Source organism: Macaca mulatta, chromosome 16 (genome assembly GCF_049350105.2).
Source record: "Macaca mulatta isolate MMU2019108-1 chromosome 16, T2T-MMU8v2.0, whole genome shotgun sequence".
Classification (NCBI taxonomy): domain Eukaryota; kingdom Metazoa; phylum Chordata; class Mammalia; order Primates; family Cercopithecidae; genus Macaca; species Macaca mulatta.
In genome coordinates, this window is record NC_133421.1 from 6,110,997 (window position 1) to 6,136,958 (window position 25,962).

General features: G+C 57.0%; 1 protein-coding gene across 6 annotated transcripts; it reads left to right on the top strand.

Moving 5' to 3' along the window:
* Window positions 1-25,728, top strand: SMTNL2 (smoothelin like 2). Of its 6 annotated transcripts, none has more exons than XM_015118327.3 (8): window positions 1-194; window positions 8,670-8,757; window positions 9,342-9,584; window positions 10,253-10,328; window positions 11,531-11,713; window positions 12,974-13,091; window positions 13,326-13,477; window positions 24,765-25,728. In XM_015118327.3, the coding sequence occupies exons 2-8, from the start codon at window positions 8,703-8,705 to the stop codon at window positions 24,889-24,891; spliced, it is 954 nt and encodes a 317-aa protein (XP_014973813.3). In that variant the 5' UTR covers window positions 1-194; window positions 8,670-8,702; the 3' UTR covers window positions 24,892-25,728. The 6 variants fall into 6 exon arrangements, 4 of the variants coding, with proteins under 4 accessions (XP_014973813.3, XP_001094503.3, XP_077826184.1 ...); XM_001094503.5 differs by having other exon boundaries at window positions 177-1,088; XR_013405966.1 differs by having other exon boundaries at window positions 178-1,088; window positions 11,531-12,852.
* Window positions 25,729-25,962: the final 234 nt, after the last annotated feature.

Here is a 25,962-nt window from a genome sequence, read left to right on the forward strand (position 1 = left end):
AATGGAGGTCCTTTGGTGGGGCGGGAGCCTCTACCGACCACTAGTGGGAAGGGCGCGAAGATCTTGCTATACAGAGTAGGGGTGGGAGGGGAGAGCGCATAGTTGCAGAGTCGGGGGTGGGGGGGACCTCACCACCTGTCTCCTCCCTGAGGTCTTAGAACAGGTGCAAGAAATTCCAGGCGAAGGTCCCACAGGTGAGCGTGTGCCTGCGAGAGCCTTCCCCGCTGCGTAGGGAGGGCCCTGCGGGGGAGGGCGGCAGCTCTGGAAGCTGTAGGTGTCCCCAGCAGCGGGAATCTCGGCCCCCGGCAGAACCTGGGCCTTGCGGGTGACAGCTACGAGCGAACGCGTCAGCCCGGGTGTGCTCTCGCCGGTCCACGGGGGACCAGGGCCTTCTTCGGGTGGGCCCGCCGCCCCTCCCGCAGGCCGCACGCCGCTCCTCCGGAGTCACAGGGCTCAGTCAGGAGCCGGGGAGAGGAGAGGCTGGGCGAGCTCTCCCTCCGCACCGTCCTGCGGGTCTCCAGGGCTGGGGGTGTCCCGGAGTCAGCCCCGGCCCCGCCCCCGAGGCCCCGCCCCGCGCCCGCCTCCCCGGCCGCCCCTCGGGCGAAGCCAGCAGCCGACGGCCAGTCGCGGCCATCAGGCTGATCCTCTCTCCGCCCGGCCCGCTCTCGACCCGCGCGCTCCTCTGGGCCATGGAGCCGGCCCCCGACGCCCAGGAGGCGCGCACTGCGCGCGAGGCGCTGGGCCGCTACGAGGCGGCGCTGGAGGGAGCGGTGCGCGCGCTGCACGAGGACATGCAGGGGCTGCAGCGCGGCGTGGAGCGGCGGGTGGCAGAGGCGGTGCGCCTGGCCGGTCCCCTGGCGCGCACGGTGGCCGACCTGCAGCGGGACAACCAGCGGCTGCAGGCGCAGCTCGAGCGCCTGACGCGCCAGGTGGATGCGCTGGGCTTGGCCAGCGGGATGTCCCCGGCGCCCGGCACTCCCTGCACGCCCAGCCCCCCGCCCGCGCCCGGGGTTCCCGACCGCGCGCCCCGCCTGGGCAGCGCACGCTTCGCCAGCCACGCCACCTTCTCGCTGTCCGGCCGCGGCCAGGTGAGCCCGGGGGAGCGCGTGCCCTGGCGCCAGGGAGTGGGGCTCCGAGCCGGGTGCCGTCCCTTCGCCCCGACTGCCTGCGTCCGTCCGCGTCTGCGGGGTTGGGTCCTTTACCGGCCACTCGGACTAGGTGATGGGGTCCTGCCGGCCCTCCGGAGTTGGAGAGGGCGGGAGGAGGACGGCTTAGCCTGTCAGCTGCACCTGTCTTGGTCCCCCTCCCTTTTTTAGAGCCAGACTCTGTTTGCTCAGAGTCCTGTCTCCCTCTCTCCCCTGTCCCATTACACCAAGGGCTTGGGCTCCGAAGTCCGGCCCCTGACTGTTCGGCAATGCCTGGGGCCACGCGGGGCGTGTTGGAATGTTCAACACCCCTGCCTGCCCCCCACCGTCCATTCACGCTCCCGCTCCCCTGCGTTGCCGCTTCACTGAGGCCTGACGGCTCCGGTTATTGATTAACCCAGATTGAGAACTCAGGCCCCTGGATGGGTGGGGAGGGGAGCCGAGGGGGCGCGATCAGCAGCGGTGTTTGGGAACTCTGCATCGCAGGGGGCAAATCCCTTACTGTAAGGCAGAGAAGTGGAAACCAGCCTTGAGCGGTGCTAGATTTCTGGGGTTAGTGACTAGCCAGAGGCCCACACCACGTGGGGATGGGGCGGAGGCCGACGTGGACCAGTCACTACCTTGCGCATGGGCCACCCAGAGCGGTTAGAATGTTTCCATGGTGTGTGCAGTGGCCCTTGGGTGAGATTTTCCATCCTGATCAGATATGCGCTCTGGGATTAGGTTCCCAGGATCTGGGGCTGTGTAGCCTGCACCTGCTCTCTCCTTGGTGCAATCCGTGGGGCACTCAGATTTCCTGCTGTGGGCTGGGTTGGACCTCAGGGGGCCTGGAGGAGGGCATCAGTTTGGGTCTTCCCCCTGGAGGTCCCGTCTAGGCTGGGAGATGGTCCTATACCAAGTTTGGGCAGCCAGAGATGTTTTGCTCCAAACACAGCAGTTAGTCCCTTCTCAGTGGGTATCCCAGCAAGGCTTTGTGCTGGGGGCCTGGGGCTTGCTGCTACTGGTGCAGATGGGGATGGGGTGGGGGCTATGCACAAAGCCTCAGAAAGGCTGAAAGTACTCACTGGTGAGCGTGCAGCCTCGAGCTATGCGAGTGGAGTGGACAGTAGCAAATGCCCCTAGTGTGCTGGGCAGAGGAGCTGGGCTTTGTCCAGCCTGTAAGAAGTTCTTAAACATGCCCTGGTGGCAGAACCCGGGAGCGTCCCAGTGCTCCGTGTGAAGTGTCTGGAAATGTGGATACACTTAAGTCTGTCTTATGAACATGACACTCTACATGACCACGGTCTAAAATCACAAGTGTGAGCTCACATGTGCCTCATCAACTGTGTCATCGGTTGTTTTTGAGGTTTTATTTGAACATGCATTTGCTGTTTGTCTGCTCATAGGAACAGCTGTCCAAATTTTAAAAAATAATAATGTCAGAGTCACATATACATGTAGATGTGTGTGTGTGTATATGTGCATACACACACACATGCACACAGAAAGAGGGGATTCTCTCTAGTCGTGATTTTTGTCAATGGAGATTAGCCATTGTTCACTAGCACCAAGCTGGTCCTCTTGGTCAGGGGTTGGAGGGTGAAGGTCGGGACGAGAGTCTTCTTTGTGTCTGGCAAGCCTTCTTAGGGGTGGATGGAAGGTGGAGGGTGGCTGGAGATGGGTAACTTAATTGTGATGGTCCAAGGAGAAAGGAAGGGTCTGAGCTGGGCCATGGCCGTGGTGTGTAGCGGGGCTGCCTTGGACAGGGTTTCGGAGGGGGAATGAGCAGACGGGGTAGTCTCAGAGGGGAGCCCTGACTTGGGAGACTGCTGGCTCACTGATCTGGGCGGACATGCTGGATTCCACCCAGGTCATGCTGAACGTGAGGGGACTATGGGAACTCCAGGTGAAGCTGTCCCGGAGCAGGTGGATTCATGGATCTGGTGCCCCAGACAGCGAGCAAGCCTGGAGATTAGGGAGCTCTCTGGGCAGAGGCAAAGAGTCTGAAGGAAATAAAAACCAGACCAGGGAACTGCCAGGGAGTGAGGAGGACCCGAGAGCCCACTCTTAGCAAACCGGAGAGGGAGCCCTCCTGCAAGAAGAGGCTGAGGTCAGCGAGGACACATCAGCCTGTTGGGGAGTGAGGATGGAGACCCAGGCACCCAGGGGCATGAGCAGCAAGGGTAGCTGAGCACTGTGGATGGAGCATGGCTACAGTCGCCAGTTGGGTCAGAGGCTCTGCACCCCTTGAGCCCTGGCTCCCAGGGCCTGAGGCAGGTGCCGCCGGGCTGACCCCAGAAGCACCAATCCCCATCTCGCTTGCTGTGTTCCATCTCGGAAGCATTGTCACAGCCTCCAGGCCAGTGTCCGGCATTGAGAGGAGGGACTGTGTGGAGCCATCCACGTGCTCTACCTCGTGTGCTGTGACCAACACTACGTGATCAAGAGGTTGGTCACACGGAGCCAGGGCTCAGGGTGAGACTGGAGTGTGGACCACGGACAGAGAGTCACAGCCGCACGCCAGGCTGCTGGGTGTCTGACCTCTCAGACTTTGTGTCTGTGTAGTGGGGGTCTGGGTGGGGCAGTCTCATCCCATCCACATGAGCCAGGGATGGTTGTACTACCTGGCATTGTAGAGGTTAGAGTCATGCCGCTCCTCTGTAACAAATGATGACATTTAGAGACTCAGTTGCTTTCAAACTGGGGACTGAAGGATTGGAGGTAGATTGTCTCCAGCACATAAATGTGCCCTGAACTCAGTGTGGGAAGGCTTGATCAAGTAATCCTGTCTGGCTGGGAGCAGGGAGCCGGGAGTCAGCTTGGGGCCTGGGGTGGATGGTGGCAGCCTGAGGCCAGGCCCAGGCCCCAGCAGGTTGGGCCAGAGTTGTGGCCTGGAAATGTCATCCTCAGCTGAGCTGGAGCCACTGGGTCCCCGTGCCAGAGGCAGCGGAGGCCCCAGGAACAGCTGCCAGGAGCCCCGTGTCAGAGGCCCGACCATGAAAGAAACCACACTCGCCTTATCTGCCTTCCTTTCCCAGACACACTGTGCGATAAGAGAGTTAAATGCTTTAGGGAGAAGTTTGAATCAAGTCTTTTCAAACAGTGGCGTGAGTGGAGGAGGGCCGGGTCAGCAGTGTGAATTGTCTCAGGATGGGCCTCTGGTCCTGCGTGGGCCTCGTCCCCATGGATGGGCCCATGCAGGTCAGGCAGCCCCCAGAAGTTCTGAAATAGTCTTCCTTCCCCCACAAAAATGTCTAAAAGCTTTTCCAATAAGAAGGTCCCTGAAATCAGACTTAACTCATCACCCTTCCGCCTTTCCCGTAAGTCTCCCAGGCCTGGGCTCCCTCATGGGGGACCTCCCCCTTCTCAAAACAAAGCCGAGGTGGGGACTCTTGGGGGAGGTACCAGGCCAGCTCAACAGGACTTGTCCCCAGCCTCAGGGCTCTCCGGCGATTTCTGCCCCGTCCCAGATTTCTGCCCCGGTCCCAGCGTACGGAGGCCCCTCCCTGGTTTCCTTCCGCAGGGCCCCGGCAGGCTGCCCCCACCAAAGGACAGCAGTAGCCCACTGGGGGCTCTGCGGGAACAGCTCGTTCCAGCCCAGCCCTTTGGCTGAAGAGCTCTGAGTTCTGTGAAGTTCCCCCGGGGGGTGACCCCAGTCCCCTGACTTTTCCTCACCCTCATTGGCTAAGACAGATCCCGCGGGGCTGGGGCTCATACTGACCCAGGTCCTAGAAGACAAGTTTGCCCTGAGTTGTCCTCTCTGGCCCGTAGAAGGCCAGAGCGCTTTGTGGACAGAGCCCTGGATTGGGTTAGGAGACCTGATTCCCATACTTTGGCTCTGCCACTACCTTTAGCCATGGTGTGGGTTTAGGGGCTCCTCCCCACCCGCCTCCCCTTGGCTTGCTTTCCCCGTCTGTGTGATGATGGGCTGGAGGGTGGTCTCAGAGTAGCCCCTTGCCCCTTGACCTAAGGCACGGGCAGAGCCCTTTCCCCAGGTGAGGGACAGGGGAAGGGCAGGGGAGCTTGGGAGTCTGGGCTCAGCCCCACACCCCAGCCTGCATTAGCCCAGCCCCTTTCCCTCCTCCCTTTGCGGGAGAACCTTTAGCAGGGATCTAACCAGCAGAGAAATTACTTCCCGGTCTGGTATAGTGCCTGGTCCCCTGGGGCATCATGGGGGTTGTTGAGGGGGCTGCAACGTGCAGGGACAGGCATCTGTGGAGGACCCCCCCACCCCCATAGAGATACCTATTTCCTGGGAAAATAGTTTCACCCTCAGTCTTTCCCCGCCAGGGCCCTGCCTGGACCTGTGGAACCTGTCAGACGAGAGCAGGGTGGGTGGGGGGGCATGGAGACCCCAGAGCCTGGTGACCTTGGGGGCCGGGGTTCCAGTTGGACTGGCTGGTTCTCCTCCCCCTGCCGACATGGTCCCCACGGCCACAGCGTGGCTCTACGGGCACCCATTCTGCTCTGCGTGCTGGGCGACGCCCCGTGCTTTTCTTGCGTTCCTAAGAACGGGCCTGGGCTCTCCTCCTCCCACTCTTGAATCAAGAGCTGAGGGGTCATCTCCTCTCCAAGGCTGGCTCTTCCCAAGCTCTGGGTCCTGTCTGCTCTGAGCTCTCCAGTGACCCCACCCTGCAGATGGTCCGCTCACCTTTCTCAGCCTATAAATTGGTCTTGCCTCTTCCTTCTGGAAAAACTCCTCAGACCCCTTCCCCCGGCTCCGCTCAGGGCTAGTTACTGTGCTGTCTTCATTTCCCTGGGACCTCTCCCCTAGGCCATCTCCTGTCCCCTGCCCCCCTGTCTCCCGCCCCATGCTTCTGATCACCCATGACCTCTTCTTTTGCTGAACCCAATGGATGCCTGGTTGGATTTTCTCTTCACCTTTTCCTCGACCCCAGGCTGCCTTTGGACGCACCTGGCTTCTTTTTTTTTTTTTTTTTTTTTGAGACGGAGTCTCGCTCTGTCGCCCAGGCTGGAATGCAATGGCCGGATCTCAGCTCACTGCAAGCTCCGCCTCCCGGGTTCATGCCATTCTCCTGCCTCAGCCTCCCGAGTAGCTGGGACTACAGGCGCCCACCACCTCGCCCGGCTAGTTTTTTGTATTTTTTAGTAGAGACGGGGTTTCACCGTGTTAGCCAGGATAGTCTCGATCTCCTGACCTCGTGATCCACCCGTCTCGGCCTCCCAAAGTGCTGGGATTACAGGCTTGAGCCACCGCGCCCGGCCTTTTTTTTTTGAGCCAGAGTCTCCCTCTGTTGCCCAGGCTGGAGTGCAGTGGTGCAATCTTGGCTCATTGCAACCTCCATCTCCTGGGTTTAAGCGATTCTCGTGCTTCAGCCTTCCTAGTAGCTGGGACTACAGGCACCCACCACCATGCTCACCTAATTTTTGTATTTTTAATAGAGATGGGGTTTCACCACGTTGGTCAGGCGGGTCTTGAACTCATGTCCTCAGGTGACCCACCCGCCTCGGCCTCCCAAAGTGCTGGGATTATAGGCGTGAGCCGCCGCACCCGGCGCCATGGCTGGCTTCTTGATTCCCTTCCTTCCTGGCCTTGGTTTTCTCACCATTCTTCAGGGCTCCTCCTACCTATCTGGCTGCTCCTCATCCTCCGCAGATTGCTCTTTTGCTTCCTGAAATGTGGGGGCCTCATCCCAGGGCCCCCAAGCTGCTCGTCCTCTGCTGGGCTTCCAGGAGCCCAATGGATGCCCTGACTCCTGGTTTTCCATGCTCATCCTTCTTTTCTCTTAAACTCCAGACTTAGAAATCCAGCTACCTCCTCAGCTCCCTGATGCTCCAGGTGCCCCAGGCACTAAACATGTCCCAACTGAAACCCTCGTTTACCCCCTAAACCTGCCCTGACCCACCATGCCTGGACTTGGGAGAGGCTTGGCACCGTTCCTCTCCCACGTCCACCCAGTCTCCCGGCCGGATCCCTTTTCCCCCAAAGCTCCGAGTCTTTCTTGCCTGTGGCCCTCCCAGTGCCCCATCTCCCTTCCCCGGGTTCCTGCCCAGGACTAGTGAAGTGTCTTGCCATCTGGTCTCCACTCTCTGGCATCTCCTGAAGGGTGTTCCTGAAACACAGAGCTGAGGACCTTGGGCTCCTTCTTGTCTAAGGCGCCAAGTACCCAGGGCAGGCAGCTTGGGCGGCGTGGCACTTCTCCATCTACCTGAGTCCTGGACGGGTGTAATCAGGATACCTGTGCTTTTGATGTCTCTCTGCAAAAGCAGACACTAATCGCTCTGCTGGCCATGCCCTCCCTTGCTTATCCACTGGGCTCACTCTGGATGTGGCTCAGGCACCCCTGCCTCTGAGAAGCCCTTCTTGCCCCACTGGGTTGGATGAAGCCTGTGTGAGGCATCCTTATCCTGGCATGGCCCCCTGTGTTCACCAGCCTGGCTCCCCTACCATACTGATCCCCCTCGCAGGGTGGCACCTCCCGCATTGGTTGCAAAGGGAGCTGAGCCATCTGGGTCCAGGGATGCATCATTATTGCCTGGGAACCTGTAAACCAGGAGGCATCTGGGAGAGGCACAGCCGACCTCTCAAGCCGCTCGTCCTGGGCTCATGGTGGAGCCCCCACCAGCCCCACAGACACTCTCAGCCCTTCACACGCCCTCACTGGGAGGAGGGCAGGACCAAGGTTGAGGACTTCTCCCCTGGCCACACGTCCCAGCTGTTTTTTGCTGTATCAGTTTGGGCAGGGCACATGCCCTCTCGGAGTCCTCAGGTCCCATCTGTCAAATGGCTCTGGCAGCACCTACCTAGGAGGACAGTTGCTCTAAGTGGTGTGCCCAGAAAAAGGGCTGGATGTTTGGTAGATGCCACATGGCACTTGCCTAGGCTGCTCCCGTTTCTCAAACGGGGAAAGTGAGACCCCAAGGGGAACCGATGTGGCCCAGGTCACATGGGTGGGTGGCAGCACAGCCTGGATCCCAGGCTCCCCAGTGGCTCTTGGCCTTGGCTGTCTTGTCTGCCTCTACCTGCCCCACCCACTACTACCGCCCAGCTGGGATGGATGAGTCGCACGGAGCTGGTCAGGGCTTTGCACGCTGCACAGCCGGGTGAATCTTGTGTCCCTGCCTCCCAGGCAAAGGCCTCAGCGTGATCGGGGCTCTGTGGCGCATTGTTGGCCCAGAAGGACCTGGTGCCACTGGTTCCTGCTGCCCCGGCATGGGCAGCCAGGCTGGCCTGGCCCAGCTGAGAGGGGCGGGGGGCCAGGCACTCCTGACCCCACCATCTGGGCCAGCCTGGGGGAAAGGGTGAGGCAGCCTAACGTCATTGGAACCCTGAATCTTGACTTCTGTCCTCAGCTTTCTGGGACTCTGGGAGGAGCCCAGTGCAGACGTTTCCCTCCCAGGGTCTCAGGTGCTCAGCAGTTAGAGTGGGACCATCCCAGCTTTTGCTGTGTGGCTTGGCCCATCATTGGCTTCCTGGGGGCTGTTTTCTCTCAACATGATTGGTGTTTGGCCAGAACAGGGGCGTCTGGGGGTGGGCAGCTGGCCCTGGCTGATGGGGCCTCGGTGACGTTTGTGTCTCTGTAGAGTCTGGATCATGACGAGGCCAGTGAGTCGGAGATGAGAAAGACCTCAAGCTCGTGCATCATGGAAAATGGGCACCAGCCGGGGGCAGGTAGGGGTAGGGCTGTGGGCAGAGGAGGGGCGGCTGGGTAGGTCTGGGGGTTAAGTAAGGCCCTGGTCAGGTATCTTCTGTACCAGGCCAGCCCTTGGCCTGAGTTGGGGCGCACTCCATCCTGAACCCCAGCGGGGAGAGAGGCTGCCAGGAGAGCAGTGTCATTCAGTAGAACCTGTGACACACAGAGGGAAGCTGGGAGATCTCAGGAGGTAGCAAGCGCTCCCGTTTCTCCAGGAAAGCAAGTAGAGGCTGAGGAACTTTTCTAAGCACTGAGTAGGGTAGAGAGTGGGCTCATGAGCCAACTAGTATTTATTAAGCCAGCCATGAGGGGAAGCTGGGAAAAATCAACTCTGGTTGGAGCAGTAAGATATCCCTGGAACGGGAGGTCGGGGAGGCTGGAGCAGTCAGGGAGGCCTTCCTGTAGGAGATGGGAGGAGGGTCCAGGGAGGCTGGAGCAGTCAGGGAGGCCTTCCTGTAGGAGGTGGGAGGAGGGTCCAGGGAGGCTAGAGCCTGTCTGGGAGGTCTCAGAACTCTGTGGCTGCCACGGCTGACCACCCACCCATACTGGTCACATGTTACAGGTCCAGGCAACGGATCCCCCGAGGTTGCCCAAACCTTCTCGGCACCAGATCCCCCCAGGCCTCGCCCTGTGAGCCTCTCCTTTCGGCTGCCCCACCAGCCAGTCACGGCCGTCACCCGAGTCTCTGACAGGTTCTCTGGGGAGACTTCAGCAGCGGCTCTGTCACCTACGGCTGCTGCCACCCTGGGGGGCCTCAACCCAAGCCCCAGCGAGGCCACCACGCCCTGGACTCCCAGTCCTGGCGGTATGAGCAGGAGAGCGCAGTCTTGGGGCAGACCTCCCCTTGGGATGGGAGAGGGAGGACCGGGGCTAGGGAGGGGGAGTCGGTGGGTGACTTGGAAAGCGAGGAGCCAAGCCCAGCCCTGCCTCTGCCTGCCATGTCTGCCCCTTCCTTTAGCCCATCCTCCTGGGCTCCTGCCCAGAGAGGCTGTGAAATAGCGTTATCCCCTGGTGGTGCGACCATGGCTTTTATTACAGGTGGAGGCCACAGTTGGAAGGTGGCCTCTTGCCCTGCACGTTGGGCACCGTCCCCTCCCTCCCTCCCTCCCTCAAGGCCCCAGGCCTGACTTGGGCCTGTGGCCAGGCCTCCACGGTATGTCCTGGGGGAAGCCCTGTGGGCCTCTATAGGGAGGGTTTGGGAGCAGTGTTCGCTGGATACACGGCTCGGGCCCTGGGCTCTGTGCTCTCGAGTAGGACAGTTGAAAAGACCTCTTCGATGTCGTTGCTGCGTGTGCCCATCCTCCTTTCTCCTCCACTGTCCGCTGGGGCAGGGCCGGCTTAGCCCAGAGGGTTAGCTCATTCTTGCAGTGATGCCGGGTAAACGAGGCAGAGCCGGATCACAGGAAGGGAGGCTGTGGCGCACCCTCCCTGGGGCCAGGGTTTGTTACTTCTCTCCCTCTCTCTGTTCCGCAGAGAATAATTCCTCCTTCACGCGGTCTGTGTCGAGCTCTGGCTACGGGGCAGTGACAGCAAGCAAACACAGCAACAGGTGCGTCAGGGCCCGTGTTCCCGTGGGGTCGCTGCGCCCAGGTGTCTTCTCTGCTTTGGACGCAGGCTGCCCAGGGTCAGCCCTGGGGTTGGCGTCTCCACGGAAGGCTCAGGGCTGGATCTCTGGAGCACTGGGCGGCAGGGTTGGGGGTAAGGTCTGAGCAGGGGGAGTGAGGCAGTGGGCCTCGGTGGAGAGCTTCATTTGGAGAAATATGGCCACAGGCTGGTTTCTTTGTGGACCCTTCAAGTCAGTCAAAAGATTGGAGGAGGGGTCGGGCGCGGTGGCTCACGTCTATAATTCCAGCACTTTGGGAGGCCGAGGTGGGCAGATCACCTGAGGTCAAGAGTTCAAGACCAGCCTGGCCAACACGGCGAAACCCCGTCTCCACTAAAAGTACAAAAATTAGCCGGGCATGGTGGCAGGCGCCTGTAATCCCAGCTACTTGGGAGGTTGAGGCAGGAGAATCACTTGAACCCGGAAGTGGAGGTTGCAGTGAGCCGAGATAGTGCCTCTGCACTCCAGCCTGGACAACAGAGTAAGACTCTGTCTCAAAAAAAAAAAAAAAAGACTGGAGGAGGCAGGAGGGGGAGGACAGGGGCTTTGTCTTCTATCCCAGCCAGCTGGGGTCCCTCGGAGCCCGGAACTTCCTGCCCACGGGCTGCGGGCAGGGGCAGGTGAGCGGGGCCTTCCCTGTAGGGCAGACCTCCCGCCCCAGCCAGCGGGACTGTGATTGGGGGTGGGGGTAGGGTAGCAGGCTTGGCTTTTTTTTTTTTTCTTTAATAATAAAAGGAGAATTGTGACTTTCTGGCAAACTGTTCTGGAGAAAACAAAGGTGGTCTTTTCTCATGGTGGTGGAGGCCGGAGGCCTGGTCCCTCCGGGGCTGGTTCTGAGCACACCTCCTGCCTGTGGAGGGGGGGGTCTACTTGTCCTCCCCAGGTACTGACACCTGCAAAGGGTGTTTATGTCCAGATCGGGGGCCCAGTGTCGCTTCTAAGTTGAGCCTATTGGCCAGGCCCTCCAGGCAGCGCAATTCGGAAAACCTGCTAAACCAGGTGGGGACCAGAGCAAGGGGGCCTCCTCTCTGAGCACCCATCACGGTCCAGGCTGCCTTGTCCACACTCAGTGCGATGGAGACCCAGGGGCCTGGTGAGCTAGTGATGCCTGCTGGGCCCAGGTCCCAACTCTGCGATTCTCTCCTCAGCCCACCGCTGGTGACACCACCCCAGTCGCCCGTGTCCCCGCAGCCGCCAGCCACAACTCAGGTCCATCGGCAGGGGGAGCGTCGCAGGGAGCTGGTGAGGTCGCAGACGCTGCCCCGCACCTCGGGGGCGCAGGCCCGGAAGGCGTTATTTGAGAAGTGGGAGCAGGAAACAGCGGCGGGCAAGTACGGATGCTCACTCACAGATAGGCCGGGTCCCCACACTGTGCCCAGACCCAGACAGGGGTGGAGTGGGTGCAGGAGGCAAGTTTCAGCCCTGTCCTGTTCCCCAGGGCGCTGTTGCCCAAGACGAGATCTCTTGGGCAAGGTATAAAGTTAGGGCTGGACCACAGGGCAGGTTGGGGGGCAGGGGCCCCAGTTGTTGGGGGAAGACGGCTATGAGGCAGGGAGCCAGGAAGCCCTGGTGAGAGCCCCTCTCTCCTCCTCCCTTCCCGAGGTCCCCTGTCCTGTCACTGGTGCCCCCAGGCTGCCCTCACACCCACATTCCCCACGGGTTGTGGATTCTTTAGTTTGTGGGCATGACCGGGGACTGGGTGGCGACTGGGATTCCTGGCCAGAGCGGGGAGGCCCAGCGTGGGGTTGGTCTTGCCTGAGGACCGAAGGTGATGCTATGGGGCCAAGCGGCCTCCAGCCCGCTACTAGGTCTTGAGAGACCTCGGGTCTTGAGAGATTCTCGGGCTCCAAGCCACCTTTGCATATTCAGCCTGTCCTCGTGTCAGTGCATGGTATTGATGCCTGCTGTGTGCAGAGTGTGATCCAAGCATGGTATTGATGCCTGCTGTGTGCAGGGTGTGGCCCAAGCATGGTATTGATGCCTGCTGTGTGCAGGGTGTGGCCCAGGCCTTGTGGGATAATGAAGATAACAGCCAGTCCCTGCTTGACTCTAGTGAGGGAGACCGACCCATGACTTGTCCCCACTCGCCCCAGACAACCTGGTCTAGGCCATTAGGGACTGTCCTTGAGGCCCAGAAGAGGAAATCATCCTTCCTGGCGAGGAAAGAGCCATCAGGGAAGGAGGCCCCCCCATTAAGAGGGGGGCTCAGAAGGAGGGGTGGGAGGAAGGAACTGGGAAAGGTGTTCCAGGCAGAAGGCAGGGGCCTAGGGCCATGTGGGCCAAGGTCTTCTGTCTCAGGATTCCCAAGTGACCCCTGCTTCCTGGGTGGGGAATAAACGGGACCTGGAGGGCTGTAGGGGTGTGGATGGTCCTGCCACATACCATCAAAGGAGGCTGTGTCGCTGGTATATGGGGCCGTGCCGTGGACATGGGCACAGCTGAGCCTGTGTGCTGCCAGCATCTCCCCTGGGTGAGCAGAGCAGGTGGGGGCATCCTCTCTGGTGGTGCAGGGATGGCCTTCCCTGCCCCAGACCTGCACGGGGAGATGGCAGCTGGAGGGCACCCGCAGCAGGCCTGCCATCTCTCCGCAGGGGGAAAGGCGAGACCCGGGCCAGGCTGAAGCGGTCGCAGAGCTTCGGTGTGGCCAGCGCCAGCAGCATCAAGCAGATCCTGCTCGAGTGGTGCCGCAGCAAGACGCTGGGCTACCAGGTGAGCCCTGGCTCCCCTCCGGCTGCTGGGACCCCCAGCCAAAGACCTGACCAAGCATTGCCACTGTCCTTGTTCTCCCGCCTGGGCAGGAACCTGCTGAGGTTGGGGTTAAGGGGTAGGAACCACAGTAATTATGCCTTCCGAGTGGGTGCCTAGCTGCCCGTGGCGTGTGCTGAGAAACTCCAGGAATCCGGTGTCTGGGCCCCTGCACTGACCCCACTCACCCTGTTGCAGCACGTGGACCTGCAGAACTTCTCCTCCAGCTGGAGCGACGGCATGGCCTTCTGCGCCCTGGTACACTCCTTCTTCCCCGACGCCTTCGACTACAACTCCCTGAGCCCCACGCAGCGGCAGAAGAACTTTGAGCTGGCCTTCACCATGGCTGAGTGAGTCCCAGCCCAGTCCCTGAGCCCAACTTCTCCCCTGGTGGGGCATGGGGGCGAGTGGGATGTGGGGCCGCTGTCTGCAAAGCTGAAGGACCCTGGGGCCATGTGGTCTGTGTACCTCTTGTGCAGATGGGAAGACTGAGACCTGGAGAGGGATTTTCCCAGAGTCACGCAGCACTCAGTGGTGGAGGGGGGCTCTGTTCCTGGGGACCTGCCCTCTTTGCTGGGTGCCCAGCTTCTGAGGCGCACTCTGGGGGACCAGCCACAGAGCAGGCATGAGGGGCAGCGGGACAGGGTCCCCCAGAGCTCTGAATCTGTCCTCTCTGGACTGATGGAGAGACGCCGTTGCTTGCATGAGCCACAGCTGCCAGTTAGCAAGAAACTGGATACGATCTGGGCCACTTACAAGGAGATGTTTGCTTCCAATAAGATTTTCCTTCCCTAAATGGTGTTCTAGCATTTACTGTGAAAATGCCTAGCTCCTTAGGTCCCACCCCTAGGGTGAAGACTTGGGGTTGGCTCTGGGGTCAGGAGGCACCTGGAAAGCCAGTCTGGGATTTGGTTTTCGGCCAAGGGTCTCAGGAGAGTTGGCAAAGTCAGGTCTGTCTGCCAGGGCTCCAGCGAGGGACAGGGGCACAGTCAAAAACTAGGCGAGGAGAGTTTAACAAAGGGACTTTTTACAAAGGCGTGGGCAGGAATGAGGTCGTGGGCCAGGCTCCATGCAGCAGCCTCGGGATAACAGCAGTGCAGCGGATACCAGCCCGTGGCCTGGGTCCGGAGGATTGTCTGATAAGAGCTGTGCTTTGGGCAAATGGTTGCAGTCAGCTCCCTGCGACCTGGCAGGGAGGCAGCTGTGGATAAATGTCCCAACCTCACTCCCCTCCTGCCTCACACCAGGGCCTCTTGGTGACTGAACCGCATCTGAAGGCAGAGGGCCAGGAGCCGTCTCTGTGGTTCTTCCTGGCCCCCAGGGCAGGGAGCCGGGCACAGATGAGTGGTGTTCGGGGCTGCCGGATGCTAAGCTCTCTGAAACTCAGAGAAGTAAGGCCGTCCCCAAAGCCGAGTCTTCTGGAGGGCGAGCTTGTTACTCTTTCCCTGCCTTTGTGCCTTGTGTAGTCAGCCTCTGATGCTGGTCTGCAACTGACTATATTTGTTTCTGGTCTGAGTCCTCAGTACCCACATTTAAGAGTAGTCCTTGACCAGGCGCAGTGGCTCACGCCTGTAATCCTAGCACTTTGGGAGGCCGCGGCGGGTGGATCGCCTGAGCTCAGGAGTTCCAGACCAGCCTGGCCAACACGGTGAAACCCTGTCTCTACTAAAATACAAAAAATCAGCCAGGCATGGTGGCGGGCGCGTGGCGTCCCAGCTACTCAGGAGTCTGAGGCAGGAGAATTGCTAGAACCCAAGAGTTGGAGGTTGCAGTGAGCCGAGATCACGCCGCTGCACTCCAGCCTGGGTGGCAGAGTGAGACTCCTTCTCTAAAAAAAAAAAGAAAAGAAAAGAAAAGAAAAAAAAAAGGCCGGGCGCGGTGGCTCAAGCCTGTAATCCCAGCACTTTGGGAGGCCGAGACCGGAGGATCACGAGGTCACAAGATCAAGACCATCCTGGCTAACATGGTGAAACCCCATCTCTAAAAAAAAAAAATACAAAAAACTAGCCGGGCGAGGCGGCGGGCACCTGTAGTCCCAGCTACTCGGGAGGCTGAGGCAGGAGAATGGCGTAAACCTGGGAGGCGGAGCTTGCAGTGAGCTGAGATCCGGCCACTGCACTCCAGCCTGGGTGACAGAGCGAGACTCCATCTCAAAAAAAAAAAAAGTAGTCTTCACGGGCTTGTTGGGTTGAAGGAGCCTCACCCCAGGCCTCACCTGCCTTCCTCACTCCTTTCCCGGACCAACCACCAACCACCTGGCCCCGGCCCCAGCCCCGGCCCCGGCTCACCACCCCGGCCCCTGGGCCTGGCCAGGGAAGGAACCAGAGCCCGCGGGTCTTGTATATTGTAAGTCTTGCTTTGACCTGAGACAGCCGCCCCTCTCTGGGGCAGCAGCTCTCACTGTGACGACTGAATCGACACTGGCTCTGAGCTCCTCAGCCTGAGTTTTTGGAATATCGGGATCAGCCCTGTTATGTTGCCTTGGGTGACGCGCTTGGACTCAGCCCCCTGGGGTCACGAGAGCTCCTTGTATACTTTAAAAGCCTTTCTGTCTTGGCTGCTTGGGTTTAGCTGTCATCCTAATTGCAGAAACAGCCCTGGACGCGCGTGTTGTGCAACTGGATCCAGACGATGGTGAGGTGGAGCCAAGGAGAATGGGTGGTGCAGGGAGCATGCAGCTCCTGAGGATGGGGTCCAGCTGCCGAAGCCCAGACGTGGCAACTGTCAATCAGACTGTCAGAGGACACAGGGTCGCGGTATCGGGGTGGATACCCCAGCACCCACCCCAGCGGCGAGGTCACACTGTCTTGCAGGGTTCTTCGTTGTCTAAGTCCAGTGGTGTCTGCTTATGCCCTGGTCACCTTGGTCACCCTCCGCCCTAGACCAGACTAGGCTGTAGCAGAGAGAGGGACGCCCCAGGCCATGGGGTGGTGGCCCCGTGCCCCGGCCTGCAGGGAACACAGCTCCCCTTGGCAGCCAGAGCCGGAGGGATTCCAGGCTGTGCTTCCCTAGCACGAGGTTTGAGTTCAGGGAGCCTCTAGACTTCAACCAGATGTTTCTTCTATTCCCAGCTCGGTGGGGTGAGGGGAAGGCAGCGGCGGAGGCTGGTCCAGGTTTTGCCTCCGGCCTTCCTGGAGCACACAGCAGGGTAAAACCATGGGCCCCGCCTCCCGGCGGCCTGAGCCTGCTCCGACTGTGGAGGGGGCAGGGAGGATGGGTCTGATGAAGCCGCTGAGATGAGTTATTGCTTTTCTGCTGACTCGAGGGCATGGGGAGGGGCGTCCACCACAGGCCTGCCGTGCGGGGGCCGGGGGGCAGTTTGCTCAGAGCCTGGGAAGAGGCCTCCCCTCATGACTCATCCATAAGATTATCTCCCAGGTACTAGGGGGAGAGGGCTGGGAAGACTGGCTCGCCTGCCTGGGGCCTCTGGGGTGGACAACAGCTTGGATCACCTCCTTTCTTGGACAATAGGCTGGTTAGAAGAGCTGGCGAGAAAGCGCAGGGACACCTGTCTGAGGATACTGGCTGTCAGTGTCCTCACCGATATCCCTGATGATTGCGGCAAAGCCTGTCAGTTTTGCGATATTCCTGAGGTTTGCAGCAAAGGCTGAGCAGACACGCGTGCTGCTGAAAGCCACCCGGGGTCGTGCAGGCAGCAGGACCCCAGGGCAGCCTGGGGGCAGGTAGGGTGGGATGAGAGGAGCCTGGGGTCTGACAAAGACAATTTCTGGAAGGGAAAGGAGGACACAGGTCCCCAAACCACGGGTTCACCTTGCGTGAGGAATGAAACATTTCCACGAGCAAGTGCCTTAAAGGCACAAGGATGCACCAGGGACCTTTGGAGTAAAAGTGGTGTGTGCTGCCCTCCCCCAACCCCCACCTGATAATTTATGGTCCCAGAGATTCCCGGTGGCCTAATCTGTGTGAGTGATGCGGTGTTGACAGCACAGCGAGCTTCCCTTGCCTGACAGGTGTTCAGGGTCTGGAACGAGGGAGGACCAGCCCCTTTTATGGAAGGGGCTGAGTCGGGCGGGCGCCTGACCCTTCTGTACCCGTCCTCTCCACCTCTGCAGAGGCCGAGTGCAGGACGTGCAGCCCCAGGCTTCCCGCTTGCCCTGCGGGGAATGTGTCCTGCTCTCGGGTTACGGGTTACGTTGGAGCAGAAGGGGCTTCCAGGCTATTTGTAGTGCCCATGTGTTTCTGTCTAAAACCAGATAGGAGGTAGTAGTCCCAGTCCTGGCATCCCGGTCTGCATTTAGAGCAGGCTTAAAAAAATAAAAATAACCCGCAAACCCCTCCTCCATCTCCCTTACAGGCCAGCCCTTGTGGTAGTTGAAGCTCACAATAGACAGGAGTAGGAGAAAACCCTTTCAGCCTTTTCCTCACTCCACTGATGTGAGGCGCAAGCAAAGCCTCTTTGAAAATGGTAGTCGGGGCCGGGCGCGGTGGCTCAAGCCTGTAATCTCAGCACTTTGGGAGGCCGAGACGGGCGGATCACGAGGTCAGGAGATCGAAACCATCCTGGCTAACACGGTGAAACCCCGTCTCTATTAAGAAATACAAAAAACTAGCCGGGCGAGGTGGCGGGCGCCTGTAGTCCCAGCTACTCGGGAGGCTGAGGCCGGAGAATGGCGTGAACCCGGGAGGCGGAGCTTGCAGTGAGCTGAGATCCGGCCACTGCACTCCAGCCTGGGCGACAGAGCGAGACTCCGTCTCAAAAAAAAAAAAATAAAATAAAAAAAAAAAAGAAAATGGTAGTCGGGATTGGCCGGGCACAGCGGCGCATGCCTGTGTTCCAATCCCAGCACTTTGGGAGGCCAAGGTAGGTGGATTCCTCGAGCTTAGGAGTTTGAGACCAGCTTGGGCAACGTGGCAAGACCTCACCTTTATAGAAAATACAAAAAAAAAAAAAAAGCTGGGTGTGGTGGTGCGCACCTGTGGTCCCAGCTACTTGGGAGGCTGAAGTGGGAGGATCGCTTGAGCCCAGAAGGCAGAGATTGCAGTGAGCCCAGATGGTGCCACTGCACTCCAGCCTGGGCAACAGAGTGAGACCTCATTTCAAAAAAAAAAAAAAAAATGTAGTCAGCCCATGTTAACTCTGGTTCTTGCTATGGAATGGCATTTAAAGTGATTTGTACTTTCTCCTTTGAACTTTGTTTGATTGATTGATTGACACAGGGTCACCCTTTGTCTCCCAGGCTGGAATACAGTGGTGCAATCACAGCTCACTGTGGCCTCAGACTCCCAAACTCAAGTGATCCTCCTGCCTCAGCCTCCCAAGTAGCTGGGATTACAGGCCCGGCTAATTTTTTTTTATTTCTAGTAGAGACGGAGTTTCACCATGTTGGTCAGGCTGGTCTCAAACTCCTGACCTCAGGTGATCCACCCACCTTAGCCTCCCAAAGTGCTGGGATTATAGGCATGAGCCACTGCGCCCAGCTAATTTTTGTATTTTTAGTGGAGACTGGGTTTTGCCATTCTGCCCAGGCTGGTCACGAGCTCGTGACCTCAGGTGATCCGTGGAAGGCAAGTGCTCTTGAGGGTCTGGTGTGAACTGTGCCTCAAAGAGAATGCTCTCTGCCTATGGGAGGAATAATTTGGAGCTCCCCAGGAAAAGAAGTGGGTGAAGAGCAAAGGTAGCAGGTGGAGAAGAAAAGAGGGAGCCAGGAGATGGTGGTTGCGTGCTGCATATTGTGACCCCTCCCTGCTCCCCTAGGAATTCTTACACTCTTATGTTCTCAACTTAGAAATAACAACAGTGGGGAACAGATGGATCATGGCCCAGTGCCCTGGTTGCCTGCGGGGGAAGCCAGTGATCTGGACAGTGGAGGATGACACAGGGCATGGCATCCGCTCCCATCTTGACTGTCACCCTGGACTTGAAGACTTGCCACCAGGACAGGGGCCAGGGGTCATTATCAGAGGGTAAATGCAGCCTCTAGAATGAAGAGGGGGTCAGCTTGCTGTCTTCTGCGGGGGGTGGACCACACCTCAGCAATTCTGAGGCCTCCTGTGAAGTGGGTTAGAGAGCGGCAAGACCTGGTTCAGAGGGGTGGGTCCTAGGTATCCTCTGTGGGGACAGTTAAGGAACCAGAGCTATTTAGTTCAGAGAAAGAGACACGGAGGGATGGTTTTCTTCTGGCATATGAAGAGTTCTTTCATGGAGGAAAAAATTAGACTGAGAATAAATAGCCTTGTGGGGTCAGTAGGTAGAAAGTACACACAGGCACAAATAGCATAAGAAATGTCAGAAGAACTTTCTCGTGGTCAGAGCATCTGCAGAGGGTTCTGAGCTGTCCTTGGAGGAAATTGGGTCCCCTTTCCCTGGACCCTGAGATGAACAAGCTGAGGCAGGGCCTTTATAGAGGTGATTGGTGCTTCTGACAGGGGTGTTTAGATGGGCGGAGGTCCTAGAGTCCTCATGCTGTCCCTGCTTCACATGTGGCACCACTGAGGCCACCCCTGTCAGTGCTGATAACCTGGGCATGTGCGGAGCCTATTCCCACACACCTGGGATCCTCCAAGTAGCAGGTGTGGGAGTGGAGGTGCCCCAGCTGTGTGGCAGGTGGAAAGGAGGGCACCAGATGTGAAATGATGGCTCAGGAAGGTGAACTCAGGTTCCCAGCCTCTCTGAACTCAGATCTTTTCTTTTTTCTTTTCTCTTCTCTTCTCTTTTTCTTTTCTCTCTTCTCTTTTTCTTTTCTCTCTTCTCCCTTCTCCCTTCCCTTCCCTTCCCTTCCCCTCCCTTCCCCTCCCCTCCCCTCCCCTCCCCTCCCCTCCCCTCCCTTCCCTTCCCTTCCCTTCCCCTCCCTTCCCCTCCCCTCCCCTCCCCTTCCCTTCCCTTCTCTTTCGATGGAGTCTTGCTCTGTCACCCAGGCTGGAGTGCAGTGGCATGATCTTGGCTCAGTGCAATCTCTGCCTCCCGGGTTCAAGTGATTCTCCTGCCTCAGCCTCCCAAGTAGCTGGGATTACAGGCATGCGCCACCACGCCCAGCTAATTTTTGTATTTTTAGTAGAGACGAGGTTTCACCATGTTGGCCAGGCTGGTCTCCAACTCTTGACCTCAAATGATCTGCCCACCTCAGCCTCTTAAAATGGTGGGATTACAGGCGTGAGCCACCGCGCCCGGCCTGAACTCAGATTTTCAATCCTTAATCGTCGACAAAGCACCTTTACATGCCTGCTTGTATCAGAGGGCCGACTTCCCTGACATCGAGCCCTGCCCTGGCCTGTCCCAGGGAGAAAGGGTGCCCGCTCATTGGGCCAAACCCACTCATCACCCCACAAAGCCTGTTGGATTCACTTACAGGCCACCCGCTACAACCCCAAGCAGGAGGTGGGGAGGGGATCCAGGACAGATGTCTCCATTTCGCCTTGACATTTGGTTTCTGATGGGAGGCCTGGCGTCCAGCCAGCACAGCAGAGCAGGGTCTGCGGGTAATGTTACAGTCTTTGTCTCTGGAGCACACAGCCGCGTGAGTCCTGGTAGAAAGTGCTGAGTGCGTCGTGCCAAACTGGGATGGGTCAGAGGAGTCTCACTCACTGGGGTCTCCCCTCTGGCTGGGCTCTCTGGGGAACAAGATGCATAAAGGTACATTGTGGAATCACAGCCTCACAACAGGCCCACTGGGAGGGACAGCAGAGGTAGTATTCTGATTTTCTTTTTCTTTTCTTTTTTTTTTTCTTGAGACGGAGTCTGTCTCTGTCACCAGGCCGGAGTGCAGTAGCACGATCTCGGCTCACTGAAACCTCCACCTCCTGAGTTCAAGTGATTCTCCAGCCTCAGTCTTCCAAGTAGCTGGGATTTCAGGCGTGCATCACCACACCTGGCTAATTTTGTATTTTTAGTAGAGACAGGGTTTCGTCGTGTTGGTTAGGCTGGTTTGGAAATCCTGGCCTCAGGTGATCCACCCACCTCGGCCTCCCAAAGTGCTGGGATTACAGGCGTGAGCCACCGTGCCCGGTCAGTATTCCGATTTTCTGCTAAGGAAGTGGGCACAGAACAGTGAAGCAATTGGAGGAGTCAGGGTTTGAACTCAACTATTTCAATTTCACATTCAGGCCTCTTCTCTGTGATCCACCCTGCTTCTTAAAGCGAGGCATGATCCTCAAAATGGCAATAAGAATAATCTCTGACTTTTTTGTTTGTTTTGGTTTGAGTTTTCTTGAGACAGGGTCTGGCTCTGTCACCCAGGCTGGAGTGCAGTGGTGCAATCTGGGCTCACTGCAGCCTCCACCTCCTGGCCTCAAGCGATCCTCTCACCTCAGTCTCGAGTAGCTGGGACTACAGGTGCACACCACCATGCCTGGCTAATTTTTAAAATTTTTTATAGAGACAGGGTTTTGCTGTGTTGTCCAGGCTGGTCTCAAACTCCTGGGCTCAAGTGATCCTCCTGCCTCGGTCTTCCAAAGTGCTGGGATGACAGGCATGAGCCACTTTGCCCTGCCTAATCTTTAACGTTTATTAGCTCTTTCGACATGTCCTTTGCTGTTCCACCTGATTGGCATGGGTTTATAATTTTCATACCACTCTTTCAAGGTGGATATAATTCACAGATGGAGAAACTGAGGCCTGGATAAATGAAGTGTATTGCCCACAGATAAATAGCTCGGAAGAGATGGAGCTGGGATTTGAACCCTGACAGCCATGCGCTTATTGGTGGAAAAAAAACACACAAAAGACTGGGGACCCCCTGAACTACAAAAGTACACACAGCTGCTGAAAGAAGGGCACTGACCATCGGGCCGAGTGCAATCGTTTTTGCCTTTTTGGTTCTGCCTAATAATGTCAGGCCGGCTCCATCTGGTGCCCAGGCGCCCCAGGCCTGCTGTGAGCAGAGTCAGAGGAGGCAGGGGGCGCAGGGCTGGGCATTCCAGAGGCTGGCTGTTGTTATTTCAGGACTCGGTGCTGAGATGCGCAGGGCGATGTGTCTTGACTGTTGATGTTCCTCCTCCCATGTCCACGAGGCCTTCAGCCTCCCTCTGAGCCCCAGTGAAAGGCCATGTGTACACACGAGTCTAAACCAGTGAGCCAGAAGTTAAACCAGTATTTCCCAGGGCAGGAGGCAGAGGGCCCTGGGGGACTGGGGGTGGGGCAGCAATTATTTTAAGCAATCTTTTTTTTTTTTTTTTTTTTTTTGAGACGGAGCGTCGTTCTGTCTCCCAGGCTGGAGTGCAATGGTGTGATCTTGGCTCACTGCAACCTCCGCCTCCCGGGTTCAAGCGATTCTCCTACCTCAGTCTCCTGAGTAGCTGGGACCATAGGCACCCGCCACCACACCTGTATAATTTTTTGTGTTTTTAGTAGAGACAGGGTTTCACTATGTTGGCCAGATGGCCTCAATATCTTGACCTTGTGATCCGCCCTCCTCGGTCTCCCAAAGTGCTGGGATTACCGGCGTGATAAGCAATCTTTTAAACTGCCAGATATGACTCATTAGTAGACTGTAAAATCAATTTAGTGCTTCATGACCAGCATTTTTTTTTTTTTTTTTTTTTTGAGATGAAGTCTCACTTGCTCTTGTCCCCCAGGCTGGAGTGCAATGAGGCAATCTTGGCTTACTGCAACCTCCACCTCCTGGGTTCAAGCGCTTCTCCTGCCTCAGCCTCCCGAGTAGCTGGGATTACAGGTGCCTGCCACCATGCCCGGCTAATTTTTGTATTTTTAATAGAGACGGGGTTTCACCATATTGGCCAGGCTGGTCTCGAACTCATGACCTCAGGTGATCTGCCCGCCTCGGCCTCCCAACGTGCTGGGATTACAGGCGTGAGCCACCACACCTGGCCATGACCAGCATTTTAAAGAGGTAGGGTTGGGGAGGGGCAGGGGAGAGAATAAACATGAAATATCACTGAGAAAATACAGGTAGTGGTAAAGAAGTATTTCTGTGAAACTTTATTTCCACATACATGTAAGCATGTGCTGAATCATGATGAAAATATCTTCCTTACTATGGGTCACAGTAAAAAAAAAAAAAAAAAAAAAGGCCGGGCGCGGTGGCTCAAGCCTGTAATCCCAGCACTTTGGGAGGCCGAGACGGGTGGATCACGACGTCAGGAGTTCGAGACCATCCTGGCTAACACGGTGAAACCCCCGTCTCTACTAAAAAATACAAAAAACTAGCCGGGCGAGGTGGTGGGCGCCTGTAGTCCCAGCTACTCGGGAGGCTGAGGCAGGAGAATGGCGTAAAAACCCGGGAGGCGGAGCTTGCAATGAGCTGAGATCCGGCCACTGCACTCCAGCCTGGGCGACACAGCAAGACTCCGTCTCAAAAAAAAAAAAAAAAAAAAAAAAAAAAAAAAAGTCTAAAAGCACTTTTAGGAGGTAAATGTTTGGTAAATTTATTTTTTGCTTTATTAGTTTTACATTTATTTTAATAACTCAGCGTTACATATACTATTGATATTTACTTTTTTTTTTTTTTTTTTTTGAGACAGAGTTTCACTCCATCGCCCAGGCTGCAGTGCAATGGTGCGATACCTTCACCTCTTGGGTCCACGCAATTTTCCTGTCTCAGCCTCCTGGGACTACAGGCGCTCGCCACCACGCCCGGCTAATTTTTGTATTTTTAGTAGAGATGGAGTTTCACCATATTGGTTAGGCTAGTCTCGAACTCCTGACCTCAGGTGACCCGCCCGCCTTGACCTCTTAAAGTGCTGGGATTACAGGTGTGAGCCACCATATCCAGCCTACTTTTTAAAAAAAAAACCTTAAATATAGTTTCACTTCAAATTTAAATACAATATGCCAGGTACTATGGGTCGCCTGTGCCTGTAATTCCAGCTACTGAGGAGGCTGAGGTGGGAAGATCGCTTGAGGCAGGCATTCAAGACCAGTCTGGGTAACATAGTGACACCCCATCTCTACAAAACTATTTTTAAAAAACTAGCTGGGCCGGGCGTGGTAGCTCACGCCTGTAATCCCAGCACTTTGGGAGGCTGAGGCAGGTGGATCACCTGAGATCACGAGTTCAAGACCAGCCTGGCCAACATGGTGAAACCTTGTCTCTACTAAAAATACAAAACAAAATTAGCCAGGCATGGTGGCGGACACCTGTAATCCCAGCTACTTGGGAGGCTGAGGCAGGAGAATCACTCAAACCCGGGAGGCAGAGGTTGCAGTGAGCCAAGATTGTGCCACTGCACTACAGCCTGGGCAACAAGAGCGAACCTATGTCTCAAAAAACAAACAAACAAACAAAAAACTAGCTGGGCATGGTAGTGTATGCCTGGAATCACAGCTACTTGGGAAGACAAGGCGTGAGGATCACTTGGGCCCAGGAGATCAAGGCTGCAGTGAGTTAAGATTGTGCCATTGTACTTATGCCTGGGCAATAGAGCAAGCCCCGGTCTCTAAAAAAAAAACCCAAATTAAATAAAGTAAGTGTATTTAAAGGAAACTATGAATTGTATAGGTGGCTCACAAATCTGGGAGTTTGGGAAACACTGCATTGGAGTCAGTGATTCCAAGGGTTCTGCCAGGGTTATCTGAATTCCCCGCTGGTGGGTCCTTGGGAATCTCTGGCTGCAGGCTGAGAGGCTGAGCTCTGTTCCCAGGATGGAGATCCTGGCCCTGTTGCAGCTGTGGGGCTGGCTGATGGCTGGGACCGCAGTTCTGACGGGGCTTGTGTGTTTCAGGAATTTGGCCAACTGTGAACGCCTCATCGAAGTGGAGGACATGATGGTGATGGGCCGCAAGCCGGACCCCATGTGCGTCTTCACCTACGTCCAGTCGCTGTACAACCACCTACGTCGCTTTGAGTAAAGCCCCTGAGCCTGGAGTGCCAAAGAGCAGCCCCAGGAAGAGGCCGGGGGTCCGCTTGCGAATCCCCAGCCAGGATGCCCCCAGGAGCCTTGCCGTTTGGTGTGAGCGCGCTGTTTGTTCTGTGGCGTGTGACCGCACTCCCCTTCGAGCCCAGCTGTGTTACTGATTAAAAGTACTGCTGAGCTGTGGTCCGACAGCGCTGATCACAGCCAAGGGTTCGGAGGAAAAGGAAAAATTATGAGAGAGAGAGAGAGAGAGAGAGACATTGGTGCTAAGTAATGATCTTCCTAAAGAAATGCTTGCGTTTATAGATTCCAGAATGCTAACGTACGATTTTCCCTCTGGTGAATTCGATACATCGGCTTTACAGGGTTACAGTGATTGCCAAGTGTTTTTTTATCAAAATACCCAGAGTTTTTTACTTCCTCACGCGATTGTAGGTTCCTCTCCTCCCTCCCTCTGGGTCACTGCCAGGAAACAGAGAGACCGCTTAATCAGCAGCTTGACAAAGAAGACCGCAAGTCTTGGGAAGAAACAGTTTAATCACTCCCAAGTCCTGGGCAACAGATGACCTTCAAGTCACCTCTGCTCTCCGGGGAGATGGGAAGGCTCTCGCCTTGGTCCCAAAGCGCTGCTGTTCTTCCCAGGAGGCCCCACAAGTGTTTGGCTAAGCACAGGCTCTCGGGAATTTAACACTTTTGGGGAAGGATAGGCCCTTTGTGCTGAGACAGAGTTTTTATTACATCTTTTTTAGGGGATTTGCTGCAGATATTTATAAAAAGCAACTCCCTCTGTACCAGTGACCCATTTGTACATAAAAAAGATGTGTTGACCTTTGCTTGGGGTTTGTTATTTCTGTTTGGGAGATGGGAGTTCTGTGAATAAGAGACTTCGCACACCTTCCAAGTGAATATCCACTAAATTCCCACCCCTGTTCCTGCACTTAAATCACTGGCCTAGAAAGTTGAAGATGGCATTTGCTGTCACCTCTGAGCGTGCCTGTCTCCCGTCTCCATGCTGTGGAAGGAGCGTCAACAGCAAGTTCCCCTTGAGATCCGTCCTCTGGATGTA

Coding starts and splice junctions, on each gene's coding strand:
- SMTNL2 (XM_001094503.5), top strand. CDS start 690: ATGGAGCCGGCCCCCGACGCCCAGGAGGCGCGCACTGCGCGCGAGGCG. Junction 10,329..11,530: donor GCAAGCAAACACAGCAACAG/GTGCGTCAGGGC, acceptor TTCTCTCCTCAG/CCCACCGCTGGTGACACCAC. Junction 11,714..12,973: donor CAGGAAACAGCGGCGGGCAA/GTACGGATGCTC, acceptor ATCTCTCCGCAG/GGGGAAAGGCGAGACCCGGG.